Below are 25,802 nucleotides of genomic sequence, written 5' to 3'. Positions count from 1 at the left end.
TTTCTGGTACCTTGTAATGACTGCTAAAGATGTGAAGGATACATCCACTAACAGCCTATAGCGAATCCTATACTGAAAGCTCTTGTTTGACCTTGTACTGACTGCTAATGAATGTGATGGGGAAACACTAACAACCTGTTAACCATCCAGTGCCCTTCAATGATCATAAAGGGATACTCGAATGGCCTGTTATAATTGACCCTATTGTTGAGAATGTGAAGAGCTGCTGTAGGATGTGTGACTGATACTAATCAACATAGAAGGACTCAGTTGAGATTAGGTGGTTTCAGCAAATGGGAAAAGAAATGAATAAATAATTCTTGGAAGCAACAGAACATGAATTTCGCATATTTTTTATTTCCTGCACTAGAACTGCTCCGGTAAAAGAAGACTGTAGTAATTATTGTGTGTTGTTTAAGGAACTGAGTCATACTGAGTTGGGATGTGTCAGTATTGTCTGTATTGTGAGGGTAGCATGTCCAGGAGTAGTGATGTGCTACTGCCTCTGGTAACACGACTACACCAGGTATACCGCAAGATGTGCTGTAAAAAGAACAGAAATAAGATCCACATGACAAGAGCAAGTACAAGCAATATCCAGACTCAGAGAGCTCTTGAGGAAAGTGATGTGCAAGTATCAGATGTGACAGCTGAGAGTGATATCCAGACACAGACAGCCCTCAGTGGAAGTGTACTAAGTGTATGTGCTGTTGATTCCAAGCTGGAGGATATTCACGAACCAATTTTCCCTTCACTTGACAGCTCCCCGAAGGCAACAGCATCAGGGGCAAGAGAAACTGAGCCCCCATTCCCCCTGCAGAAGGATGGAGTTAGAGTTCTGCTTTTCCGAGACTGTGACACAAGGGGACGCAAGCTGCTATACGATTCCAAAACTGTTGTACAGGTTCCTCTCTCCGATGCTTCAACAACTGTCCCATCTTGTAAATCCATGTTCTTGGCCTCATGGGGTGTATCTGGGACCTCACTGGGGTCTGGGACAGCACAAACAGGGCAGGCAGCTGGGAAAGGTGCAAGTTACGTTAGTGCACAAGCTACCTCCTCTTCCAAGGCTGATGTGTATGCAGAAGTCAGCAGAGGATATGGTTATCAGGTAAGGTTTATTGTTTGTTTACCAGTATTACTATTGAGTTAGTGTGTGCTCCACCTTTTAGCTGTTGTATGGAGTTATTAACAATCAATCAGTCTCTCTCTCTCTCTCTCTCTCTCTCTCTCTCTCTCTCATTACTATTTTGTGAGCAGTAAACTCCACCTCCACTCACCTCCTTTGCTGCAATCTCTGCTGGTCACATCTTCGACCCATTAGACCGAGCATCCATTAGGTTATGTGGTTACCACCCATTTGTAGCAGGTAGTTTCTTGAGCTACAAGAAACAATTTTGGCTATCCATGTATATCACTGATGTCTAATAGGCCTAATGTGTTTAGTTTTTCATGTTATAGTAGGAGTAGTTGTTACTTAAGTGTAATATATTTTCTAGAGGGAGAAAAAAAGTATGACTGACCACAGCTACTGACCACAGCTAATTGGTGTCATCATCCTTGTACTACTGTCCTTATATCTCTGTAGTTGTTGTTCTTAACCTGGTGTGTGTCAGTAGACCCATTGACCACAAATGAGCAACTGTTTCTGTGGGGCCATCGTACAGGGTCAGGGATGTGATGTCCCTTTGTGGTAGACAGTCTCACCATGATGAGATACAGGGAAATAAGAGGAGGTTTGGCTCTCAGGTGGACACTGCAGCTTCTCTACCCAGGGCGCACAGCGACACTACGTGTAGGCACCTCATCAGTGCCTGTCTTTGCAGTTGTTGTCCATAATGACTTCATTTTCATTTTTAAAGGCTCCAACATGCTTGCTTGTGTCGGCCTTGGTCACCTAATGGCGGCTCTCCACGCTGCATGATCCATTGCAGCCTCCCTGTTCAGTCCCTTAACCCTGAGGTCACACTTAATGACCTCGTCCTATGTCTTTCTCAGTCTACCCCTCATAACCCCACCCCCAATATTAACACTTCTCACCATCCTCACCTAGTTATCATCCCCCATCCTCTCCACATGTCCAAACCATCTCAATCTACCTCTCCTCATCACAACACCAATACATTCAAGTCCCATCCTAACTTTCAACTCTTCCATCGTAAACCCAGCCCTTCCACGCCTTGGACACAGGGACGCACTGCACATTCACCTAATCATTGTCATTTCTGTACGTCTGAGCCGGCGAATATCTTCCCCCTTCACTGCCCAGGTCTCACTACCATACAGCATTACACTCCTAACACATGCTGCATACAAGCACCTAGGGAGAGTCCTCTCAATGTCAGGAGAGGCAAGAGCTCCCTGAACTTCTTCCAACCACTTCTCACCCTAGCCACAGAGCTAGCTCCAGCCCCACCTCCAGCACACAACATGTCTCCCAAATAACAGAACTCTTCCACACACTTAGTGGTATACTGGAAACTGTCAAGGGAGACTCCTGGATGGCAAGTGGGGGTCTGCCTTTGAAGCTGTTGATATTAAGCAGTATTCTTACTGATGTTGGTGACTTCTTAGCACTTCTTCCAGTGCCATTTATTTGGATATTTTGCCTTAATACAGTACCCTATTTGTCTTTGTCTAGGAGGCTGACGACACTGAAAAGTATGGCCAGTTTGTTTATGGTACCTGGACCACCTTTTGTGTTGCTTTCATAATTTTTGCCCTCTGCAATCACTCTTTGGTCCTTTCCAGTTCATGTTCCTTAGTTATTAATGAGCAAAGTGCTACCTCATCAAAACCAGAGTTTATCTGACAGTTATTAGTGAGTGAAATTGCTACCTTATCAAAACCAGAGTTTATCAGTTATTTCTCATTTCCATCAGTTTAGGCTGGTTCCTGAAGGTTTTCTGTCAGAGGCAGTGGATGACACTGGGTATGGTCAGTTAATATTTAATTGGTTTTTATCCTCAAGATGCAAATGCAGATTTCTCACCACAGCAAACTAATCAGAGAGAAACCAGGTTCAGTAAAGATGAAAGTTCTTTAAATCCAACAGTCCCCCCCTCCTCAGGTGGGAATTCAAGTGCGTGTTTGAAAATAAATTAGAGCTATCATATTCTAGTGCTAAAAATGAAAACTAAACCCACTTTACATTAACTTGTCTTATAATTTTACCCTTTTGCAGTTTATATCACTTCCTTATCATATCACTCTGTCAGGACTAGTACGGTACAGTAGTATTAATACTGTATAATCTGCTATTACAATTTGGCAGTCACGATGGGGAAAAGGCAATTTCAGTTTGGAAGGGCTGCGTAATGCACACCATTACTTTGTTTGTGTAGCTGAAAAACAGTTCAGTGGGCTTTGAAGTGTTCAGAAGGGCCACATAATGCACCCCAGTTACAGTAATGACCATCATTCAGTATAGATGATGGAAGTTCGATGGGCTCCGAGGCATTTGTTAAATCCAAAATCCATTATACTGAGGTTTGTTATTGTAAAGTTCTACTGTATCGTATAGTAAATTGTTCATACCAGGGTCTCAGATGTATGGTAATAATCAGAGTAGCGATTTAGGCACTCATGGTTAAGGTGAACAAATTATTAATGACCAGGAAGTTGTGAGGTGGGCAGTGAAAAGGTTGGGGGTTGAGGAATGAATCAGTAATGATTATGTGCAAATGTTAGAAATAGCTTTAGAAATTATAGTGTAGAGTTTGAGGTGAAGATAAGGGTACATCATGGATGAGTCCTGTGCCCACTACTTTCATAATGTTAATGAAAGCATTAGCATGACACTTCAGAGGGGGGTGCCCATGGGACCTCTTATATTAATAGATTCAGACATACAGAAATCACAGTGATTAGATGGATGTGTAGTGTGTCCTGGAATGCGAGGCCTGGGAGGATTAGGATTGCGAATGAAGAGTTGAGTATATTGATAGAGATGGTTTGGGCATGTTGAGAGGATGGAGAACGACAGTTGGGTTCAGAAGATGAGAAGTGTGAATGTTGATGGTAGAGCTGCGAGAGGTAAACCAAAGAAGACCTAGGACGAGGTCATAGAGTTTGAGCTCGGGGATGAGGGATTGAATAGGGAGGCTGTCAGAGATCAAGCAGCATGGAGAGCCACCATTAGGTGACCAAGGCCAATGCCATGTTAATGTGGGAAATTGGGTTAGGATGATGGTGATCTAGCCTTAAGCAGCATTTTTGTAATACCTGTAAAGTGTTTACTCCTCGAAACTGTCTGTGCCCTTTTAACAAATAAGACTGACTGTTACTATTGTATTACTGCCTATTGTCAGACAGTTTGACCTGGGAAGGAACTCGTGTCTAAAGAAGTTACCTGCCATAACAATTTCCATTACCCTTTTAGGTTTAGCGTTTTGGGAATGAGATGTCTGTCTTGGGCTGAGTAACATCATATGGTGGTACTGAAAATTGAGACTTTACAGCACTACAAGGCTTAGTGGAGATTGGTTATGGTTATCTGTTTGGTACACAAAGCCTTTCTCAAGCCTGATAAAATTATCTTAAGGTAATGAAAATAAATTAGAAGACCTCATTGTAGTTTTATCAGTTGACATTTTATTCCATGCATTGCCATGCAGTAATCTCAGCTTAGGAGAAACTCCTTGGCTCCAAAAGTATTCAATAACTTATCATAATCCTTTCTTCAAGAACTCGGTGCAAAAGAGCAACACCAAAACTGTATTAAATGTTTCATTTATCGTAGACTTCTGAAATCGTCCAGCTTTCTTGTTCTGCCCACATAAATGGCTCAAATCTTTTCAGTACCTGCAACAAGAGAGTGACACAAAAACAGTGGGTGACTTGGTGTTTGGAACGGTAGCACTGGCCTACCGGGGGTCCTGCTCAAAGCTTCACCTCCTGCAGGACCCCCATCGTCTCCTCCTCTCGCGCATTGCCCCTGCCCCAGCCTCACACCTCCGTCCTTCAGCACCAGGCAGGTTAGTGACACAGTTTGGCACAAACCACACAGTTGCTTGCAGTACAGTACTGTAGTTTTGTTTGTGTATATTTTTTCAACAACAAAACATGTCACACAGAGTATTTCATGTAATACTTCTTTAAGAGGAGCACTTCAAGCTACCCTTGATGTGAACTCAAGTACAAAGTCAGGGAGAGATGTTACAGAGATCTCATGTGGCTTACAGCTGCACTGAACAGTCAGTAGGTAACAGGACATAGTACATAATACTATAAAATGTGCCAACTCAAAAGGCCAACAAAATACTGGATCCCCTAGGGGAAATTATCATTCAAAATTCCACTCTGACAAGCCATTTTTATCAAAATATTAAAAAAGTTCTTAACTCATGTAAAAAATAAAATCTTTATTAAGAAGCAGTCTGTGTTGAAAGGATGAATTCACCACCAAATGGAGAGGGGGGGGGGGGAGGAAGGATTGCTGGAAACATAAATTTGTCAAAAACACAATGTAGGAGGGGTGACATACAGGAGAGGGTCACGTGATGATTGATATTGGTGCCAGAGTGTATCAGCTTAAGACACAGTTCAACCCTATGGATAACTGATGGCATAGCTGTTGCCTTGTCACAACTTTTCATTAACCCATTCACTGCGTCAGTGTTTGTTTACATGTACATGCTGTGTGTGGCAATTTTCAAATATTTAGAAAAAAATATTAGAAGAAAAACAATACTGTCAAAAGAAAGAGAAAAAAATCCCAAGTTCAATGGTATATAACACAATATAGCAGACAAAAAAATTACCTCTGAAACAGGTTCGTGAAGTAATAAATATTCCCTGTGCGGTGGTGCCAGGCGAACGATGTGTAATGGTTGCACTGTGTCATCAGTGTCAATTCTTGCAATCAGATAGGGTGTAAATCAGCATCTAAACCATCACTGTCATCATCTAACAATGTATCACTATCATCACTACACTCATGTAGAGATTTCATCCAATATTTGCTTGGGTTACTGCTAGCGGCAGCATGCAGAAGATTTCATACCATTACCTTCGGCATTTTGTAGGTAACTGAGCTAAGCTCTGCTCCTAGTAAAAATGCATAATCTATGTATGACAGTATTGTATAGGGTGCCACGAGTTGCTAGCTGATTTATTTTGTGCCATTTCTGAGGGCAGAATTTTTGAAAGCAGGAAATCATATATGATACAGCCACAGTCAGAGCCATTTGGACTCGGATATCATGTATGGTACAGCCGCAGTCAATGGGTTAATAAAGGTGTTAGGGGCAGTTTCACGTACTCTTCAGAAACTCAGAATGTATCTCTCTCCTCAGCTTCATGACCAGTGGAAATGGTTCACTACTGACATGCTTGAGTAAAAATCAAGGGCAACTTAAGCTGTTCATGTGAGGATGCTACAATGACCTAACAGAGAATTTTTTGTTTTAATTATATGATTTATAATTAGTGATCAGGGTATCGAAGCTGGATCCATGGGTAGCTCTGTCAGCTCTCTGGGTGAGGGAGTAAACCGTGCTGAGAGCCTGGAAGTACCCTGGGGCCCTGGCCGCTCCCTGGCATGGGAGGTTCCTCGTGTCTTGTCTTCCACTCTCAGTGAGGGTGATTCTGGGATTGGTGGCCCACCCTCACCATACTCTTCCACTTGTGGGTCTTTCCTGTCACCACCATCCCTTCCACCCACACCACATGGAACACCTTCATCACGGCAAGGTCAGCTTTCTTTCTCTTTAGAAGTGATTGAAATGATGTCAGAATTATTGTACTAAAATACTGTGCTTCCCATTATCTTTTTCCTTTTAGCATACATTGACCAAATATTATAATGGTTCAGGCTCTGGGAGTAGCCTGAAAAACTCTGGCAGCCTAAACAGTCTGCAGCGTCGGTTTCTACGCAATGTGACCACCTCACTGGAAGCTCTGGGGGAGGCAGGAAGTGGAGGGGAGGATGGTGGGAGTGGAGGGGTGCAGGGACAGCACCATCTCCGTCGTACCACCAAACTTGGCATTGCTGTCATCATTCAGCTTGGTGACAGTAGGAAGACAGAGCTGAACAAGTGAGAAAGTATTGAGTAACATTAATTTAATGAATATTTTGTGTTCATACCTACTGTATTAGGAGTTACTAGTATGCTGTCATACTGTATTTGTAATTTTTTGGCTTGTACAGTGAAGTCCTAATCAGACATCATTCATAGTAACATTACAAGAGATAACCAGTATTTTTGACCAGTAACAGAACACTTACTGTGGAACAACTTCATACCATCTGTGTCATTGCAGACAAATTGAAGAGTGGCTGTTCCTGCACATGGGTGTAGTGGAGGGTGCACTGGAGAGGCTACAGAGGGCACTGGACTGGGCCTACCTCCACCGTCACACCTTCGTCTCTGCCACACATCATGCTGTTGCTCGCCTACAGCAGGTAGGGTAGTGAGGCAGTGAAACTACATCACTTTGGTGCTGCTATTGGGTGGCTGCCCTTTCCTCTCTTCCTTCCTTCCTGTAATGTCATTCTTTCCATCATTCTTTCCTCTTCCTTCTGTCAACCTGTACACCAGGGAACCATTTACTGTGTTGTATGGTAACCTTGTAATCAAACTGTTGTGCCTGGTGGTTTAGTGGGTAATAAACCCGCCACGTCCCGGTAACGTATGGGTATTTTGCAACAGTTTGTCGCGCTCAGTCCCGACAACATATCCATATGTTTTGCGATTGTGAGGTTCGTCATTTGCACATTTTTCAAATTCTGCGTGATTTTTGGTACATACACGCGGGACACCTTGGCGGCAGGGACACTCCCATGCCCCGCATGACACCCCCCCCCACACACACACACACGCCATTGTCTCGGCAACTCACCTGTTAGCAGTGACCTGGTCTGTAAAGACTTGTCAAGCCACAGTACGAAATTCAAGGTGAGAGTGGTTCCCCGATCAGTGATGATGTGGAGGACAAAGAGTACATGATGCCAGACAAAGAAACGAGCAGAAGTGATGAGGAGGTAACGTCCCCAAGGAAGGTGCGGTATGTTGATGTGTTCAGTGAGTGAAAAAAATGCTTATATCGCCTATATTATTGTGTGAAAACCAATATATTCTTGTACTACTAATAAATTCATACCAAATGAGCAAATATCTATACCTGTTCTGAGTGGTTTGCAATAGTTACTGCGACCATAGAAAATGCGACACCCACAGTGCGGCTCCAGAGAACACAGTACCAGGTGTTTAAAAGGTCACCTGTATAGCCCATTTCTAAGACTGGTCACTCTCATCTTAAATGTCAGGACCAACTTGCCTAGCCCCGGGCTCCTATGCTCCTCATGGGGCAATCCTACGTTGCCCCATGAGGAGCATAGGAGCCCCGGGCTAGGCAGTTGGTCCCAACATTTAAGATGAGAGTGACCAGCCTCACTTATCCCTAAGTGGCATTACACGAGCAATCAACCCCAACCACCCCTTGGATATAAACCTTCACTGGCTCAATCCGATTGGAGTGCAATAATTACCCAATAAACCACCAGGTGCCAAAATTTGGTTATATGGATACCACCCAACGTAGCAAATGATTTCCTGGTGTACAGGAAACCATTTGGCTTGTCATTCAGTGTAGAGTCACCCACAGGCAGAAGGAAGAGGAAAGAATGAAGGAAAGAAAGCCAGAAGAGGGAGTGTAAAGTTACCCGTAGGCAGAAGGACTAAGAAAGAATGAAGGAAAGGAACACAGAAGAGGATGGAAGGAAAGAAGGATGGAGAAGAGGAAAGGGCAGACACCCGACCCCAATATATAGATAGATATGAGAGTGAAACTGGAGGGAAGCAAGTTAGGCCAAGAAGATGGAAGAGTGTGGTGAAGGTATGAGATAGCAAGGCATGTAGGTTGAGGCAGCATAGGAAATGAAAAAGAATCAAAATGAATGGGCAAAGTAAACATGTACTGTAGAGTGTCACAAAAATTTTTAAATTTTATTATTATTATTTTTTTTTAAGCTACTGTACTTTCCTTGGTCAGGATCTGGTTGACCTTGTGTGTGGTGCTAGACTTGGTCGACCAGTGTGGCTGGGGCTACTCGGTGCTGGCCGGGGTGTGGCTGGGCAGGGGGAGCGTCGAGCCTTGTGCAGCCTTCTGGTCGACACCCTTGCTTCAGTCCTTCATGCTCATGACACCAAAACCACCAATTTGTGAGTACTGTACCAGTCTGCATAATAACCCATTCACTTCTATAATGCCTTTTTCATTTTACTCTCTCTACTGCCAGGCAATTTATTCAGGTTTTTTAAAATAATTAAAAAGAGTACTCCATTAAGAGAAAAAAAGCTAATAAAGGCAGCATCAAACCTCATCTGTTCAAATAGGTGATCATAAGCTAAAGAGAATCACCCCAACATAGCAAGACATACATACATACATCATCTAATCCTGTGTTGCCCCATGGGAAATGTAGGGGTGCGGGGCTAGGCAAGTTGGTCCTGACATTTAAGATGAGAGTGACCACCCTCACACATCCCTGAGTGGCATTGAGCAATAAACCCCAACCACCCCTTGGATAATAAACCTACACAGCCTCAGTCCAGGTGGAGCACCTTAATCACGCACTAAACCGCCAAGCATCATAGTTTGGTTTTATGGTTACCACCCAGTGTAGTAAATGGTTTCTTGATGTACAGGAAACCATTTGGCCTGTCACACAGTGTAGAGTCACCCTTAGACAGAAGGGAAAAGGAAGACAGACAAGGGAGGAAGAAAGGAAAGGGGAGTCACCTGAGAGCAGCAGTAATTTAAGTGAGTGTATGATGAGCACCCCCACTTACTACTTAGTGCGGGCTGTAATATAAAAATAAATCATCACACATTGATGGGGATATTTTTATCTCTTCCTCATTTGTTTGTTTGTACTGGTATTTCATTCATTTACTGTTATCTGTTGCAACATTAATTGTCCTTGATGTTTAAAAACTCATTAAATGCTATACATAATGATAAAAGAGGCTATCAAAATATGCCCTTTTTTTTTTTTTTTTTTTTTTTTTTTTTTTTAATACCAATGCAATATGAAATATATAGGCCAGGCCTAACCTCAACACCATGGCTATATTTCCATACCTGGAATACAGAGTACAGTATTGATGAATGACAGTATGTCTTTTAAGAAAGTATTAGAAGTGTGCAATTTCAGTTTTGTGAGCAAGCTGCTGACAGCTGTGTTGACATATCATCTGGGCTGGGTGTCAACAGTGGCTCCCAGTGACCCTCCACCAACCTCCCTCACCCCTGCCACTACACCATCACAACCTGCATGGGTAAATAACCATTATTCACATACTCTTGTTAATTCATTGTGTATTATGTGTTCATCATATTATTTTTTAGGTTTGGTCATTCCCTTCAGTTGCAGTTTTCCAAGTTATGGTTAGTGCAGTATTAAAGTAAAGTGAGAATGTAAAAAAAAAAAAAAAAAAGAAAAAAATCAACAGTTGTCAGTTCTGTGAAATCTGAATAGTGAACTGATATTGAATACGGAAGCTTTAAGGGGATGAATTAATGTTGTCATAAATGTTTGGGAATGAGACACTGATATGGCAGGAGCTTGAAAAATTTTGAGGTAAAGAAGTGAATTATGTAGGTTGAAAATAATGAAGTCACATATTTCATTTCTTTATTAGATATTCCCAGCCATTGAATATCAGATTTGAGAAGATTCCAGTAAATAAGCAATGAAAATACAAAGTACAGACAGATTACCTAGAATATTAGTTACTGTTTTATAACAGGAGCATTGGGAACTCTTGTAGATATAAGAAGAATCAGCACTTTTCCTGGATCAGAGGGATTCCATTAGTAAATCCTCTTTAGGTCTGAGTTTGACATCCGAGGACAAGGTAATGGTGATGCAGGTGACACAAAGGTTACTTGGCCCAGAAGATAGAAGAGATGCCAGTTCTGTGGAATGTGCAGTAGATTTTCACTGAAGAAACAAATGATACACTACAGTGCCAGAGACATCATAAAGTAGGGGCACAAAGTTGAAGATGCACAGAGACTAAGTGAGGGGACATAGCCTAGTTGACCGTAACCTGACGAACACTGCAGTATTGAGGAGGCTGTGCTCAAAAGGGACTATAACAAAAGGCATCTCAGAACCAAGCTGTAACTGTGGTGTACGAGTATATGAGTATGGTGACCGACTAAATGAAGAGAGGTGGGGTGGGGGATGCTGTACCACATCATTGAAGGAAGAAGGCATGGCTCTCAGTATCTGTAGAAGACAGACCAAGAGGCTTTCTTCTGACCATTGTTACCCCTAGCTTCCTTGCATGAAGTTTCTTTTGGTTACAGTCCCACCTTTCTCAGGACCAAGTGGGATGGTAGTGACTCTAATGGTGTGGAAGGAGACCTCAAGATGAACTCCATCAGTTATTTGTAGGTAGATGCAGGAATAAAGTCCTCTTATATACAGTACCGGTGTGTGTATATATATATATATATATATATATATATATATATATATACAGTAAAATCTCAAATTTCGATGGACATATGTACCCAAAAACCGCATCTAAATTCAAAACATCGAAATTTAAACTGAACTTCTTATGGGAAAAATTAGTATGGGTCCGGGGCCTCCAAACCTAACTACCTAAAATCATGATTTTTTGCCCATACCCCCTGTAAACTTTATGAACTATAATTGTGGATAAGTAACTGTAGTTCTGCATTGTATTGCCATACTGTCAGCAAGTGTATACTTGGTGTATTTCTGCCCTTTCCTGTACTGCCATTTCTCCTTTGGCTGCAAAGTTTTAGAGGTGCCAGGCTGCTCTCATACATCACCACTGCTACCCAAAGAACCACTCTTGCTTGCCATTTTGAAACAGGTAAGTTGCGATGAAAATACAAAATACATACAACTAAATTGCAGTGAAATGCATGTCCACATAGGGTTAGGCTCATACTTTATCTTATAATTTTCCTTCACATCTAGCATTTTGGTTTGCATCAAAAATATTATCTTTGCTTGTTTTGGTTTGAGTCTGGCCCTGAGAGCACGTTACATACGATATTAGGTTAGGTTAATACTTTTGCTTATAATTTTCCTTCACTTCTAGCATTTTGGTTCGCATCAAACATATTATCTTACGTTGTTTTGGTTGGAGTCTGGCCCTGAGAGCATCGAAATTTGCGAATTTGCATAGAAAAGTAGGGTAGGCAGACCACTCCAAAATGCATCAAAATTTGATTCATCGAATTCTAAACTCTCGAAATTTGAGATTTTACCGTATATATATATATATATATATATATATATATATATATATATATATGACACGATATGTATGTATATACATGAAGGTTTGCTCACCTCTTAAAGTAGGCTTAGCTCAGTGAATGGGGGAAGGAAAAATACCAGACTTTCAAGGTGGAGTTAGAAGAGTAGATGGGATTCATTTGTCATGGAATTATCTATGCTATGAGACCTAAAAATGGCTAATCTTACTTCTGTTTCTTGAGCTCATTTATTTGAAGGATAATCTTGGTTCATTGCAGTAGTACAGAACATGCTGTAATTACAACTCTGCTATGTTGTCTTCAATTTTTTCGTTCAGGTTGAGCGTCTAGCAGAGTCCCATCCATACAGTGCAGTGTGGGCACAGCTGTGTGAGCTAGGAGGGACAGTTGGCTACCCCCCTCGCACAGCTCGCACCCTTCTACTGGGCTCAGACACCACATTACTGAACCAACTCCTCACTGTTTTATCATATGTCATTCGATGCTCACAGGTCAGTATAACCTTGATAATCACTACAGGTAGGCCACGTTAAATGAGTTGGATATATTAAGGAAAGACTGCTCAAATAGCAAAAGCACGCATAATAGAGTACATAACATATTGAAAAAATAGGTTTAGGGTTAACTGACCCCCACCAACCCAGGTCCAGGTAAATTTACGGAAGAGGAAAGACTAAAAACACTTTATACACATATATAATTCTACCATATGCCCTATAATAATGCACAGTTATGGTTAGGGAAGCAGGTGAAAGGAGGAAATAACATGAATAAAGCATGTAAACTTACTTGTATAGTATGAGCACTTGTGTGATTGAGCCACCCCTGTCTCTCCACCACCACTGAGACAGGCTATGTTTTCTCTCACTGAGGCACACGAGAGAAAACGGTGGTGGTGGCATTATGGAATGGCTAAAGGTACCCCTCCCCACTCTCACTTGCCTGAGACATCAGAAGAACCTCCACCTCCAGGGGCAATTACTAGTCGCTATATGAGTCTCTCGGTGCCTGTAACTTCAGGAGACCGTGTGGTTGGAGGAGACAGAGTGAGTGACTGGAGATGTGACAGCAGTCAAGGATGATGACGACCTGCTCCTGGCAGCAGATTTTCCTTTAACGACACCCACCCTTGTTGCTGGAGGTTGGAGTCTGCAACAGTGGCATTTCCTCGCGAGTAGTGGGTGGCTGTGATTCAAGTGGTGGCAGTTGTCTTGGAGTGAAGAACTGCTTGAGTGTTGTCTGTTGCCTCGGCCCTTTTTTGTAGGTAAAGCTCCTGATATGCACTCACCGCATTCATTAGCTTGGCCTTACACCCCAGACCTCTGTCCATCTGTGGGTCCCAGTTCACTGTCAGGTCAGCTGTGTCTTTGGCAGTCTGTGATGTCTGCCAGGTGCTTCTTGGTAAGCTCGTAGACTGGCAGTGGCTCTTCCCTTGGCACTTTATTTGCCTCCTGGTTCTGCTGCTCATCCAGGAGGAAGAGATCCTCCTCTCTGAGCTCCTGGGTGTGCAGTTCAAGGCCTACCACATCAGTGTCAACTGCCTCTTGAAAGCCAACCTCTTGTGCTTGGGTGAGCTATCAGCTGGCAAATGGCAGGACTTCTGCCTTTGGGAAACCCCGAATTTCTCGTGCCATCTTTGATCAGGTGACTCTTCCCACATCATTCATATTGGAGGATGTCACTTTCTCCCATGAGTTTGATGTTTTCAAGGGCATTCTTGATGGTGAAGCCGTTCCAGAACTCCTCAGCCATCTGCCTCTTATCCTCTGTCACCACCACCTACAAGTCCTGCATACACCTCCTTGTATAGTATGCCTTGAACGTTGTGATAATGCTCTGGCTCATTGGTTGTAGGAGAGAAGTGGTGTTCGGTGGCAGGAAGACAATCTCGGCATTAAAGGACACGGTCTCGATTGTTGTCGTATGTCCTGGGGCACTGTCAAGAACTAGGAGGCACTTGTTTGCAAGGTTATTTACTTGTGTGTATTGCTCACGTAATGCCACTCAGGGATGAGTGAGGTTGGTCACTCTCATCTTAAATGTCAGGACCAACTGCGTAGCCCCGTGCTCCCACGCTCCTCATGGGGCAATGTAGGATTGGATGATGGATGGTTGGACGGATTTCTTAATGGGCAAAAAATTGTAGTCCATGAAAATAGACTATGTCATCTAGGCCTTCACATTTGGACGCCACACAACCGGTAACTTCTGCTCAACTGTCCCAAAAGAGCACGTGGGGTTTCCAGTTAGTAGACGAGCAACTGCTTCAGCTTGCCAACGAGAAGGAGAGTATGATCCTGCTGGCTGTAATTCCTGGAGTAGACTTTTCTTCCCTGGAGATGTACGTTTAGAATGGCATTTTCTTCTAAAAGAGGCCAGTTTCATCCATAATAAACACCTGTTTGGGTGAAAACGCACCCTGACTTATGGTTGTGGCAAAATCCTCCTAAAACTGACGTGTTCTCTCAGTGTCTGCACTCGCTACCTCTGCATGCAGGTTTGCTCACCTCTTAAAGCAGGCAAACCAACCATCACTTGCCACAAAAGTCATACCAACTGGGGTAACATGTGCCTTCGATGGTGCACCGTGCCGCCTTGCACCCTCACCATGTGGCCTTGATCCCTCACCACCCTGACTCACACACACCACTAACATCTTCACCTACAGCAACATGTGCATCATGTTCAGCCTTGCACTTGCACCATAAATTATGTGCCCTTTCTTGCTCAAGATTCATTGATAGTGCAATATGGGCTGCATTCTGGTTCTGCAGCCACATCATTAGCAGCTGCTCCATTTTCACCATCACATTGTCACAGGAGCGAGTTGCCTGCAGCCATTTCCTGCACTTTTGCACACAGTTTAAGTATAATGCACATGGTGGAGGGCAAGAGGTTAAGGGCATAGCACAAGCTGGACATGAGCTCACCACTCTCGTGATGTTTTGCAATTTCCAGTTTCGTGGCTAAAGTAATATGCACACAACTACTCTTGGCAGGCACTGCACATGTGGAGGTAAGGGTGCACTTGGGAGGCATTTTGTAAGTTGAGTCCATAGCTCAATATCAGAGAACAATAAAAACTCGATAACAGACACATGCTAGGTACTTCCGACATCCATGGCGGCTGCTGTAAGTGGGTGAGCGAGTGAAGTGGGGAATGGGAGGACAGGGCAGGAGGTGGGGGGACTCACAAGCCCCTCCCACGCACCTCTGTGTCACCGCCCTGCTGAGTCTGTGGTGGGAAAGCTAAGCTTCTCAAATTTTCCACTTACGCCATATCATTTTCTCGCAACATCAGATTTTCGTGCTTACCACTGAATTTGAGTCTAAATTTCCCGTTCTTGTATCATCAGTTTCTCGTATAACAGATATTTATATAACAGGACCCACCTGTATATCCAGTCTTTCTACACCATCGTTACCTTATTCCCCTCCTGTAGTTGCCGTCTTGAGATCCTTCAGAGTATATTGTTCCCTCGCATTTAGATATTACAGGCAGGTCCCATTATATGAGCATCTGCTACACGAGAAACTGATGATACGAGAATGGACAATTTAGACCCAAATTTGGTGATGGAAGCATAGAATTCCAATGTTACGAGAAAATGATTTGGCGTGTGAAAATTTTGAAAAGTTTGCCATTTCCCACCACAGACTCAGCAGGGCCATGCCATACTGTAAAGGTGTATGGGAGAAGCATGTGACCTTCCCCTCTCCTTCCACTTCCCACCTCACCTGCTCGCTCTCTCTTACACCAGCCGCTGTGAACACCAAAAGTACCTCACGTGTGGCCATTACCAAAAGTGTTTTTTGTTCTCTGATGTTGTGCCGTGAGGTCAAAAAACTTACATAATGCCTCTCAAGTGCACCCTTACCTCTGCAAGTGCAATACCCACCAAGAGTACGTGTGTGCTTATTACTTAACCCCTACACCGCGGGCTTGTTTACCAATAACTTGCGTGTGCCGCGGGGTTATTTGGGCTCCGACAGACTCTCAAAAAATATTTGCCAAAAATCAGTTATTAGTCCTAGAATAATAAAATTACATATGCTTATGGCACATACCTTCAGCTTTCTCCTGGAATGATTGTTGAGCCTTCGACGGTTACCGTAGGACTTGTGGAGACCTCTGAAGTAGGGTAACGAAGTCTCCACTTTACACTTCCCGACAACCCGTAATATGATTACCACAGCCAGATACAAACACTATAAACACTATTCTACAATTTTCAAGTAGTTTGGGATCCATACTAAAAAAAAAAAACACTGTGAAAGCAATGGAAATTACGAGCGCGTCTGATCGTCGCACTGGCACTAGTTCGCTCATGGTAGTCTGTCATTTATTATTCATAAAACCCCTCACACTTTATATTTCTGTTACTATATAACACTTATATATATCTACAGTCTTTATCCATAAGTTTCCCTCAGTAGTATTAGTTTATTGTCACTGTAGGGATTCAATTTCTTTCAGTAAAATACGTAGCATTCACTTTCTCGTCCTGTATACTGGCGTTGAGAGTGAATGTCACTTTCATCTTCACTCTCATAACTCATAGCATTCAGACATGCTAGAGTGAAACTTTCACTTTCATTACTCCTAGGGTATATACTCGTATTCTTATAATACTACTCATTTACATTTCTATTTACGTTCTCTATTTTATTTACGTTATTTACATTTCTATTTTACAGTATTTACACTGTGTTGTGCACTGTCACTTGAAATAACTTATAAAACTATTTTCCATTGTTCACGTATATTTACATTCATTACTTTCACTTGCTGTTTACACATTATTTACACATTATTTACAATTCCACTTGCACTGTTTTACTCAATAGAAAGATCGTAGTCACTCTTTTATCAATTGTCAGCCCTTTACCTCTTTCCACACGAGGTTTAGTAGGGGGTAAAGGTCACAGAGCCATTTGCATGGGGGTGAAAAAAAGGCCTTGAAGTCAGCAAGATGAAACATACGTCCTCTCACTTCGGAAGATGACACTACACTGCTAACGCAGGGGCCAGGCCAGGCAGCCAAGAGGCCTGCTTTAGGGGTTATTCAGAGTTACCAATATTACTTCTTGAAACAGCTAAGTCTAGCACTGATATGATTGGCAGGAAATCTAGAGAATACATTATAAATTTGGTAGTTCCAGGTGAATGTAAATATCATTTAGGCTTCTCCTTCCCTTCTTACATGTATATTTATTACGAAATAGATTATAGGCCTACTTAGGAGATATATAATCAGAGCTACCAATGTTAAATCTTGAAACAGCTTTGTGTAGCACTGATATGATTGGCAGGAAATCTAGACAATACATTATAGATTAGGTAGTTCCAGGTGAATGTAAATATCACCTAGGCTTCTCCCTTCTCTCCTTACATGTATATTTATTACGAAAATAGATTATACGGCATATTTCAAGGGGAAAAAAACAGCGAAAATTAGCGAACGAGTGCACGTGAGGTGTTGTCAGGTGATAATTAGCCAATTCCAGGTGTATGGCACTCTCACTTACCTGATTTCTTTCTTGTATATATTATTTGGTATAAGAATACGACATAGGGCTTATTTCAATGGATGAAATCAGTGAAAAATTCCAGGGAAGATTTACTTAGCGTAGCATGGCCGGGCAGGCGAGAGGATAGGGTAATGGGACGGGAGTCAAGAACGGGGAGAAATGGCTAAATTGTCAACAATGGATGGGAGTACAGATGAGATTAGGAGTGCTGACTAGTGTTGGACATTGTCAGTACTGATAGATGATACAAGCCCCGACTTGAAAGCCCGGGTGAATTCAAAATAACACAGAATCACAAAAGCGACGCCCCGCGGTATGATCCCTTGCTCCCAAGCGTCACGAAAGTGACGCCCCGCGGTTAAGGGGTTAAGCCACGAAACTATGAATCATCACGTGTGTGGTGACCACATGTCCAGCTTGTGCCATGCCCTTAATCTCTTGCCTTCCACCATATGCACCATACTTGATTTGTATGCAATAGCGCAGGAAATGGCAGCAGGCACTGCATCCATTGCATGAGTGCAGGCAACTTGTTTCTGTGATGATGAGATGGAGAAAATGGAGCGGCTGCAAACGATGTTGTTGCAGAACCAGAATGCAGCTCATAGTGCACAATCAAAAAACCTCATGCAAGAAAAGGCACACAATTTGTGATGCAGGTGAAGTACCAGGTTGAACATCATGCTCATGTTGCTGTAAGTGAAGGTATTAGTGGTGTGAAAGTGAGCCAGGGTGGTGAGAGTGCAAGCCCACGTCGTGCACCATTGGAGGTTTGTATTATCCCAGTCAATGAGACTTTTGTAGCAAGTGATGACTGGTTTGCCAGCTTTAAGAGGCGTGCAAACCTGCACAACACTAAAATGCTCAGAGAGGCAGCGAGTGCAGACACTTAGGCAGCAGACCAGTTTCTGGAAAAGTCTGCCAGAATCATATGTTAGGGCGAGGTATTCACCTGAACAAGTGTTCAATAATGGACGAGCCTGTCCTCTTATGGAAGAAAACGTTATCCAAACATAGATCTCCAAGGATGAAAGCCTGCACCAGGGTTTAAGGCTAGCGAAGATCATCTTACTCTGCTTCTCAGTAGCAATGCAGAAAGCAACATTAAGCTGAAGCCATTGCTCTATCATTTACCAGAGACACCACATGCGCAGAAAGCAACATTAAGCTGAAGCCATTGCGCTATCATTTACCAGAGACACCACATGCGGTCATCGGGACTGTTCAGTAGAGGTTACCAGTTGTGTGGCAATCAGATGCGAAGGCCTGGGTGACTATACAATATTTTCAAGGACTGCATAATAGACTATTTTTTGCTCCTTGTCAAGAAATACACACAAACAGAATAACCTTGCAAACAAGTGCTTCCTTGTTGTACAATGCCCCAGGACATCTGATAACAATCAAGGGTGTATGCCCTAATGTCAAGGTTGTCTTCCTGCCACCAAACTCCACCTCTCTCCTGCAGCCAATAGACCGAGGTATTACCATAGCATTCAAGGCATACTACACATTAAGGCATTTGCAGGACTTAGTGGTGGCAATGGAGGATGTGAGGCAGACAGTCATGGAGTTCTGGAAGGGCTCCACCATCATGCATGCCCTTAAAAACAAAAAATTTATCATGGGAGGAAGTAATATCCTCTAATATGAATGGTGTGGGGTGAGCTTTGTCACCGGAAGCAGCACAAGAATTCTGGAGTTTCCCAAGTCTCTGCCATTCACCAACAGATTGCTACCCTGGCACAAGTGGCTGTCTTTCAAGACACTGATGACATTGATTTGGCAGACCACTTAGAATCGCACACCCAGGAGCTCTGAGAGGAGGATCTCTTCCTCCTGGATGAGCAACAGAATCAGGAGATGAGCAAGGAGCCAGGGGAAGAGCTGCCACTAGCCAAGAAGCTTACCACAAAGCGCTTGGCAGACATCACAGACTGCCAAATGCACGGATTAATAGAGTCAGTGAGTGCATATCAGGAGCTTTGCCTATAAAAAAAAAGGCCAGGGCAACACAGAACACTGGCAGTTCTTCACTCCAACATGACCACCACCACCTGAACCATAGCTGTTCACTAGTCGTGAGGAAATGCCACTGTTGCAGACCCAACCTCCATCAGGAAAGGTGTGGTCTTTAACCCCTTCATTACCGCATTCCCCCCCCTCCTTCGCTCAGCTACCCCCCCTGCGAAAACGAATTTCCCCCAGGTGTGGCTCTTTCGTGGGGTAGTATTTTTTTTTTATCATTACATCGTTTCTATTTCCTTTATATTATTTATTTTTGTATTGGTAAGTAGATATTGACCACAAGATGTGTTTATGATATGTTAAAATAATGTACATGACAATATTACATATCTAACCAACTGATTTAGTAAACACAATATACAGATAAATGTAGTAGATAAAGATATAAATCAATGGATAGGGAGGAGAATAATGATTGTATTAGTTACCTTGTAAGTTCGAAGAAGATCCATGAAGAATGAGGTAGGAGGAGGCAGGTCAAAAGTGGGTGGGGGTGGGGTGATGCGCTTCAAGGCCAAACTGATACCAGAATCAGTATCACTTTCCCCACTTCTATCGCTTACTTCACCGTCATTCTCGGGCATGTACTCCTCATCAGAGTCGCTCACAGTTATGTCAGATTGTGTTTCGTTATCGTCAGACACTTCTAAGTCACTATCCAAGTCAGATTCATTGTCGTAGGACGCCATGGCACAGTAGTAAATCCAGACGCACTGACATGTGCAGCTGCTTGAAAATCACTACGGCTGCTCCCACACACTTTCCCACGGTACCACCACTGTTGCTGAGCTAGCAACAGTCCCCTTACCAAGAAGAATTATCTGGCTATATCACGTGATATAGGGCAATTTATATACAGTACTAAATTCAAAATATATGGGGTACAATGACCTATACAACATATCTGAGTCATTTTCATAAAACTATGTCCCATGACAGGGGAGTGTGGCATCAGTGACAAAACTGCCATATGTCACCACACATGGGATCACAAAGCACCCAAACTGAGGAAGAGGAAGCCCAATAGGCCCCTATAATGCGATCGTATTCGGTTCCGTTGCTGAAATTTCGAGTACAGGGGTACACATTTTGGAAATTCGGTAAAGAAGGGGTTAAAGAATAATCTGTTGCTACGAGTATGCCCTCATTGTCAAGATTGCTGCTTCATCTACAGTCACTCTCTCCTCCAACCAGAAGGTCTCTTCAGGTCACAGGAACCCAGCCTCCAGTCTCCCTGGACCTTGATGAGCCTTTAGAATTGCCCCTGGAGGTGGAGGTTTTTCCTGATGTCTCCAGCAGGTGAGACTAGGGAGGATCTTAAGCCACCCCATAACACCACTGCTGTTTTCTCTCCCTTGTGCCTCGGTATGAACAAATGTAGCCAGCTCCAGTGGTGGTGGAGAGACTTAGAGGTGGCTTAACCAGACAGTTCATGTTTCATTCTTTCATTCATTGCCAGACGCCATGTATCCCAAACGGGGTGGCCAAGGGCTTAGAGTTAATTGTTTTACAGGATGTACTACTTTAAAAATAAGTTTATATATATACTTTATTCATGCTGATTCTTCATTCCATTCCTCCCATACTCATATATGCATCCCTACGTGTCAAGTGGGTTGGTGGAGGGTTAGTGCCCCTTCCTGTAAAACAAATAACTTAGAGTCAAATGGCCACCCCGTACGGGATTATGGCGTCTGGCAATAGATAGATAGATAGATTAGGCATATGGTATTATTATAGGTGTGTATAAGGTGTTTGTAATCTTTAATCTGCATTATATGAGTTTTCGCTATCCAAGCAGTCCTTTATTGACATACACCACTCGTAAAACGGGACCTGCCTTTGATTCTAGCTCCTTCAAACTAATCTTTAATTGTGAAAATACAATTAGCTCTTACCATGAGTGAATAGCTCATACCAGTCATGTTCTGCTTTATGTAGTATCTGAAAACATCACATGAGGAGTCATGTAAATGTGTAATAGCAATAACTGGTTCCAGTCTCTCCATTCCTTGACGTTTTCATCGTTTAAGCCCAGTCGAAACTTATGTAGGCTTATACATAGACACATACTTGACATAAAGAGCCAGTCGGTGTAAGACCCTAGATACATTATCAATAAATGAAGTTTTTCCTAGGCAGACAGGTGAAGAAGTATGAAGCACCATATCAAGTGAGTGGATGATGGTTGCTACCACTTAACACCTTGACTGAAATGAAATAATATGAAGGCACAGTATTTTGTGCACATCTCTCCTTATATACTGGTATATTTCATTGGGAACAGGTTGTGGCGCAGGATCTCCAAATTAACCTAACTGAAAGCTGCGCAGATCCACCACAGCACCAGCAGTTGGAGTACTCACGCACCTCCTCCATGGCATCTATAATCACTATTGTTGAAGGAGGACGCAAGGATTCTCAGCGAGATTTTTCATTCCGAGAAAGTTCCACAGGACAGAACTCCCTCGTACATCTACAACGGGAGTCCAGCATTAGACGCAGCTGGCGAAAGAATAGGGAAGGTCGGGGTGGCAGGCTAGTACCAGGTGAAGCAAAACCAGAGGGTGGTGATGGAACAAGAGGCAGTAGTCATGTTACCGGAGATGAAGCAGCATGTCTGACTGATCCCAATCCTTCACAAGGTTCAGCGCAAAAAGATGTGGACCAAGCTTCAAAATGGATGCTCAACGATGGTGAAGAAATTGATGTCAGAGGTGGTGTCAAAATGCCTTCAGAAAATTTTGGTAGTGAGGACCAAGCCAGTAGCAGGAAATGTACAGAATATGCTTCCATTTCTCCACCAGCTGAAGCAGTTTCAATAAACTCTTCTAGTTGTGGTGTCAGAACTCTGTCTACATGTAAAACATCAACAAATCTTGCATCTTTAGTTGATGATGATGAATACTGTTTAAACATTCCAGACTCTAGTTACAGTGAAAGTGTTTCTATAGGGGGTAAAAAGGGAGCTTCTGAACGTTTGTACCCAACATTACATGACTTAGATGATCACAGAGAAACATTTGGGCCAGTGATTTTAGAACCTATAGTCATTGCAGAAAAGGTGCAAAAACTATTTAGAGGACCATCAAAACAAAGCAGTCTGCAGGAGCAGAATCGTGAGAAGGCAGTGTGTTACCAAAGTTCCCAGCCATCTTTAACTCAGGGACCTGATCACTTAAGTAAAGATAAAATACAAGACAGTAAAGCACAGTCAGTAATAAGTGTCACAACTCTGCCCAGGACCAAAAAGTCACAAAATACTGCTATAGGTGTAGGATTCGTGTATGAGTGTGCACAAGTACATGAAACTGTTGGTAATAAGAACAAAAAGGGAAATAGTGTTAGGTTAAATGCATCAGGAATGATTTCTGGTGAAGAGGTGAGAGTGCCAGCCAAAGATATTCACCCAGAGGTTGAAGAGGGAGGAAAAGTCCTTGTGATTGGTGGTGAAGAAACTGGCAAGCCAAAGTGCATCAATCAGGGACCACAACTGAAAAATACAGGGCAAGGTACTGCAAACACATCCAAGAAAGAGACTATTCTACCAAGTACAATAGGATTTGAGGGTTTGAACAAAGCAACAAGTAAAATAGGTGACAGCAGAAACCTAGTGACATGCTTACCTTCTCCAATTGATACAAGGAAACTTGTGAGGATGCGGAATGTAGGAAGAGAATCAGCACGAGACTTGACAAACTTGGAGAAGGAGCAGGTGTTCTACCCATCCTTAAGCCAGTTCAAACAAGATTCAAGACTGACCAATGGCTGTGAGTATACTGATGACCTTGACAGTCTCATAAAAAAGCACCGCAGACATCATAGTGATCCAACCAATGGTCTGTTTGTGACAAGGCTTATGAAGCCTGATGTCACAGACTTATTAAATTATGTTGCAGAAGAAAGCATTACAGACAAGAGAGACTCAGGGATGGAAATTTCAATTGAAGTTCCCTCAATACCCCATAAACCAACAAGGAAAACTAGCAAAGATCAAGAAGAGACAAGCAATGAATTATTGGATAGTGTGAAGGATGAGGATGGCAAGAAAACTGAAGACGAAGTTAAACGTGAACCCAGTCAAGAGAGAGATTCAGGTCTGGAGTCCTCTGGTGAAGTAAGCACTCAGCCTTATGTCAGCAAGGAACCAGTCTCCATGCCTATGCCAAGGTATGTTCAGCAAACTTTATTAAATGTTTCTAAAGTGGCTGCTGTAGTTCAAGTGAAGTTTTGAAGTAGAATGAGTTCTTAACTGTACAGTACAAGTTATATTCTTTATAGGGCTATAGTAGACCCTCAGTTTGTGTGACTAATGTATCTGGGAATTTTTACCATGCAAATTGTGCCACTGAAAACCATGTTATATGTTTTATTTGGTTACTGTAATTGGCATGATGAAATCCAAAAATTTTCCCAAAGCCCCCATTTGGCCCTCTTGAAGATTGTTAACACTTTCTAATCATACCTAACATTCAGTGTAGTACACATGCAACCTCTAGGAACACCATTTGGCATAAAAAGGGGTTAATTTCAGTAAACATTGTAAGTGGTGATCACCTACCATGACAGGACAGAGCAGTGTTTGGTTGTTCGGGAAGGGGGTATCGTCAGATGACGACTTACCTACCTAAGAGGTAGGTGAAAAACTGTTTTGATGGCATAAAGTAACAAAAAATACCTAGTTGAAAGAAGAAAAGTACATACTGTGACTTGGCAATACGGTGAGGGAGACGAGAGGCAGGCAGCAAGCAGTGTACAGGTATGTGTGCACATGTGTACGTGTGTGGAGCCAGCTGATCAAATGTAAACAGTTGATTTCACATCCTGTAATTGTAGGTATGTTGAATTTAGACCATTTGTTTTAGCAAAATCCTACAAAAAGACAGTTTTGAACTTCCATCTGTGTGGTCAGATAGTGCAACTCTGGTGAGGATGGCTGCGGATAGGGGCTGATTTCGGGGATTTTCCCATGCATTCCCCCCCCCCCCCATTTACTGAGCTGGGTCAGGGTTCATCATTCTGCTCAAAACATGTTTAGCATAAATCGAGGGTCTGTTGTATTGGAGGTTCTTGGTTGGTTCAGTATATAGTAGGTTGTTACATAAGAGAAATATTTGCTTTTGCTCTCTTGACAGCTGTTTTACTATATTTATATGCTACTATCCTTTTTAAATATTTATGTCAGGTGTTGCTGCACAAGCATGACAGGATCATCCACCAGCACAGTAAACTTGGCAGGGTCACTGCTTGGGGGTGTCCAGGACCACTACTCTTCTGTGTTTGTCATGCATGGTACCACTCAGACACACCACTGGGAGGATGCCCTTAGGCAGGATCTCTACACAGCAGCACACAGACCCACACTAGACCAACCCATCGCAGAGGCAGTGGCAGTCGTTGCAAATACAGATTCTTGGTAAGTTATATTGTTACAAGTTTTTCACTGTGTTAAATATTTACTATTACATTTCAGCAATTATCAACATACAGTGCATAGATCTCTCTATTTAGTGTGAAGATGCAAAGCTGTTTTGATCAGTCTTGATTATAGGCCCTAGTAGATACCATAGTAGCAAGGCCATCTTCAGGATTGTAAACCATTTTATTTTTGAAATTTAATAATTAATCTCTATAAAAACTGAACTTGCATTTGTAACCTGCAGGGAGGTACAGGTGGTATCATCACATTCCTATGTGGTGGAGCGAGGGGCAGGCTGTGCAGCTGGGATTGAGGTTGGGATGTCACCTCTTGTTTCTGCCATCACAGATTCCATCCTCCACCTCACACGACTCAGACTCGACCCAGTCTATGTAAATATTATTGTCTATATATTGTTGAATGAAAAATTAGAACTTTGTTGCACTAACCTTGGATATTAAATTTGTGTATACTGTACTTTTGGCAGCATTCAACAGTGATTTGTATTAATCTTTAGTATAATTGTTTTTTTCCATTTCATCTTCAGAATTGT

General features: G+C 42.6%; 1 protein-coding gene across 1 annotated transcript in view; it reads left to right on the top strand.

Moving 5' to 3' along the window:
- Window positions 1-475: 475 nt before the first annotated feature.
- LOC145410397 (folliculin-interacting protein 2) overlaps window positions 476-25,802 on the top strand; it is a 29,728-nt gene continuing 4,401 nt past the window's right edge. Inside the window, exons 1-11 of the mRNA XM_080280550.1 lie at window positions 476-1,111; window positions 4,801-4,976; window positions 6,431-6,693; window positions 6,815-7,037; window positions 7,264-7,405; window positions 8,995-9,164; window positions 10,160-10,283; window positions 12,588-12,761; window positions 22,118-24,000; window positions 25,016-25,246; window positions 25,494-25,641. Of these exons, the coding sequence (XP_080136676.1) occupies window positions 476-1,111; window positions 4,801-4,976; window positions 6,431-6,693; window positions 6,815-7,037; window positions 7,264-7,405; window positions 8,995-9,164; window positions 10,160-10,283; window positions 12,588-12,761; window positions 22,118-24,000; window positions 25,016-25,246; window positions 25,494-25,641 (4,170 nt within the window). The remainder of the gene's footprint in view (window positions 1,112-4,800; window positions 4,977-6,430; window positions 6,694-6,814; window positions 7,038-7,263; window positions 7,406-8,994; window positions 9,165-10,159; window positions 10,284-12,587; window positions 12,762-22,117; window positions 24,001-25,015; window positions 25,247-25,493; window positions 25,642-25,802) is intronic.

This window comes from Coenobita brevimanus, chromosome 85 (genome assembly GCF_032717465.1).
Source record: "Coenobita brevimanus isolate Jiangsu-jjx chromosome 85, ASM3271746v2, whole genome shotgun sequence".
Taxonomy (NCBI): Eukaryota; Metazoa; Arthropoda; class Malacostraca; order Decapoda; family Coenobitidae; genus Coenobita; species Coenobita brevimanus.
This window is presented reverse-complemented; position numbering and strand designations above follow the sequence as displayed.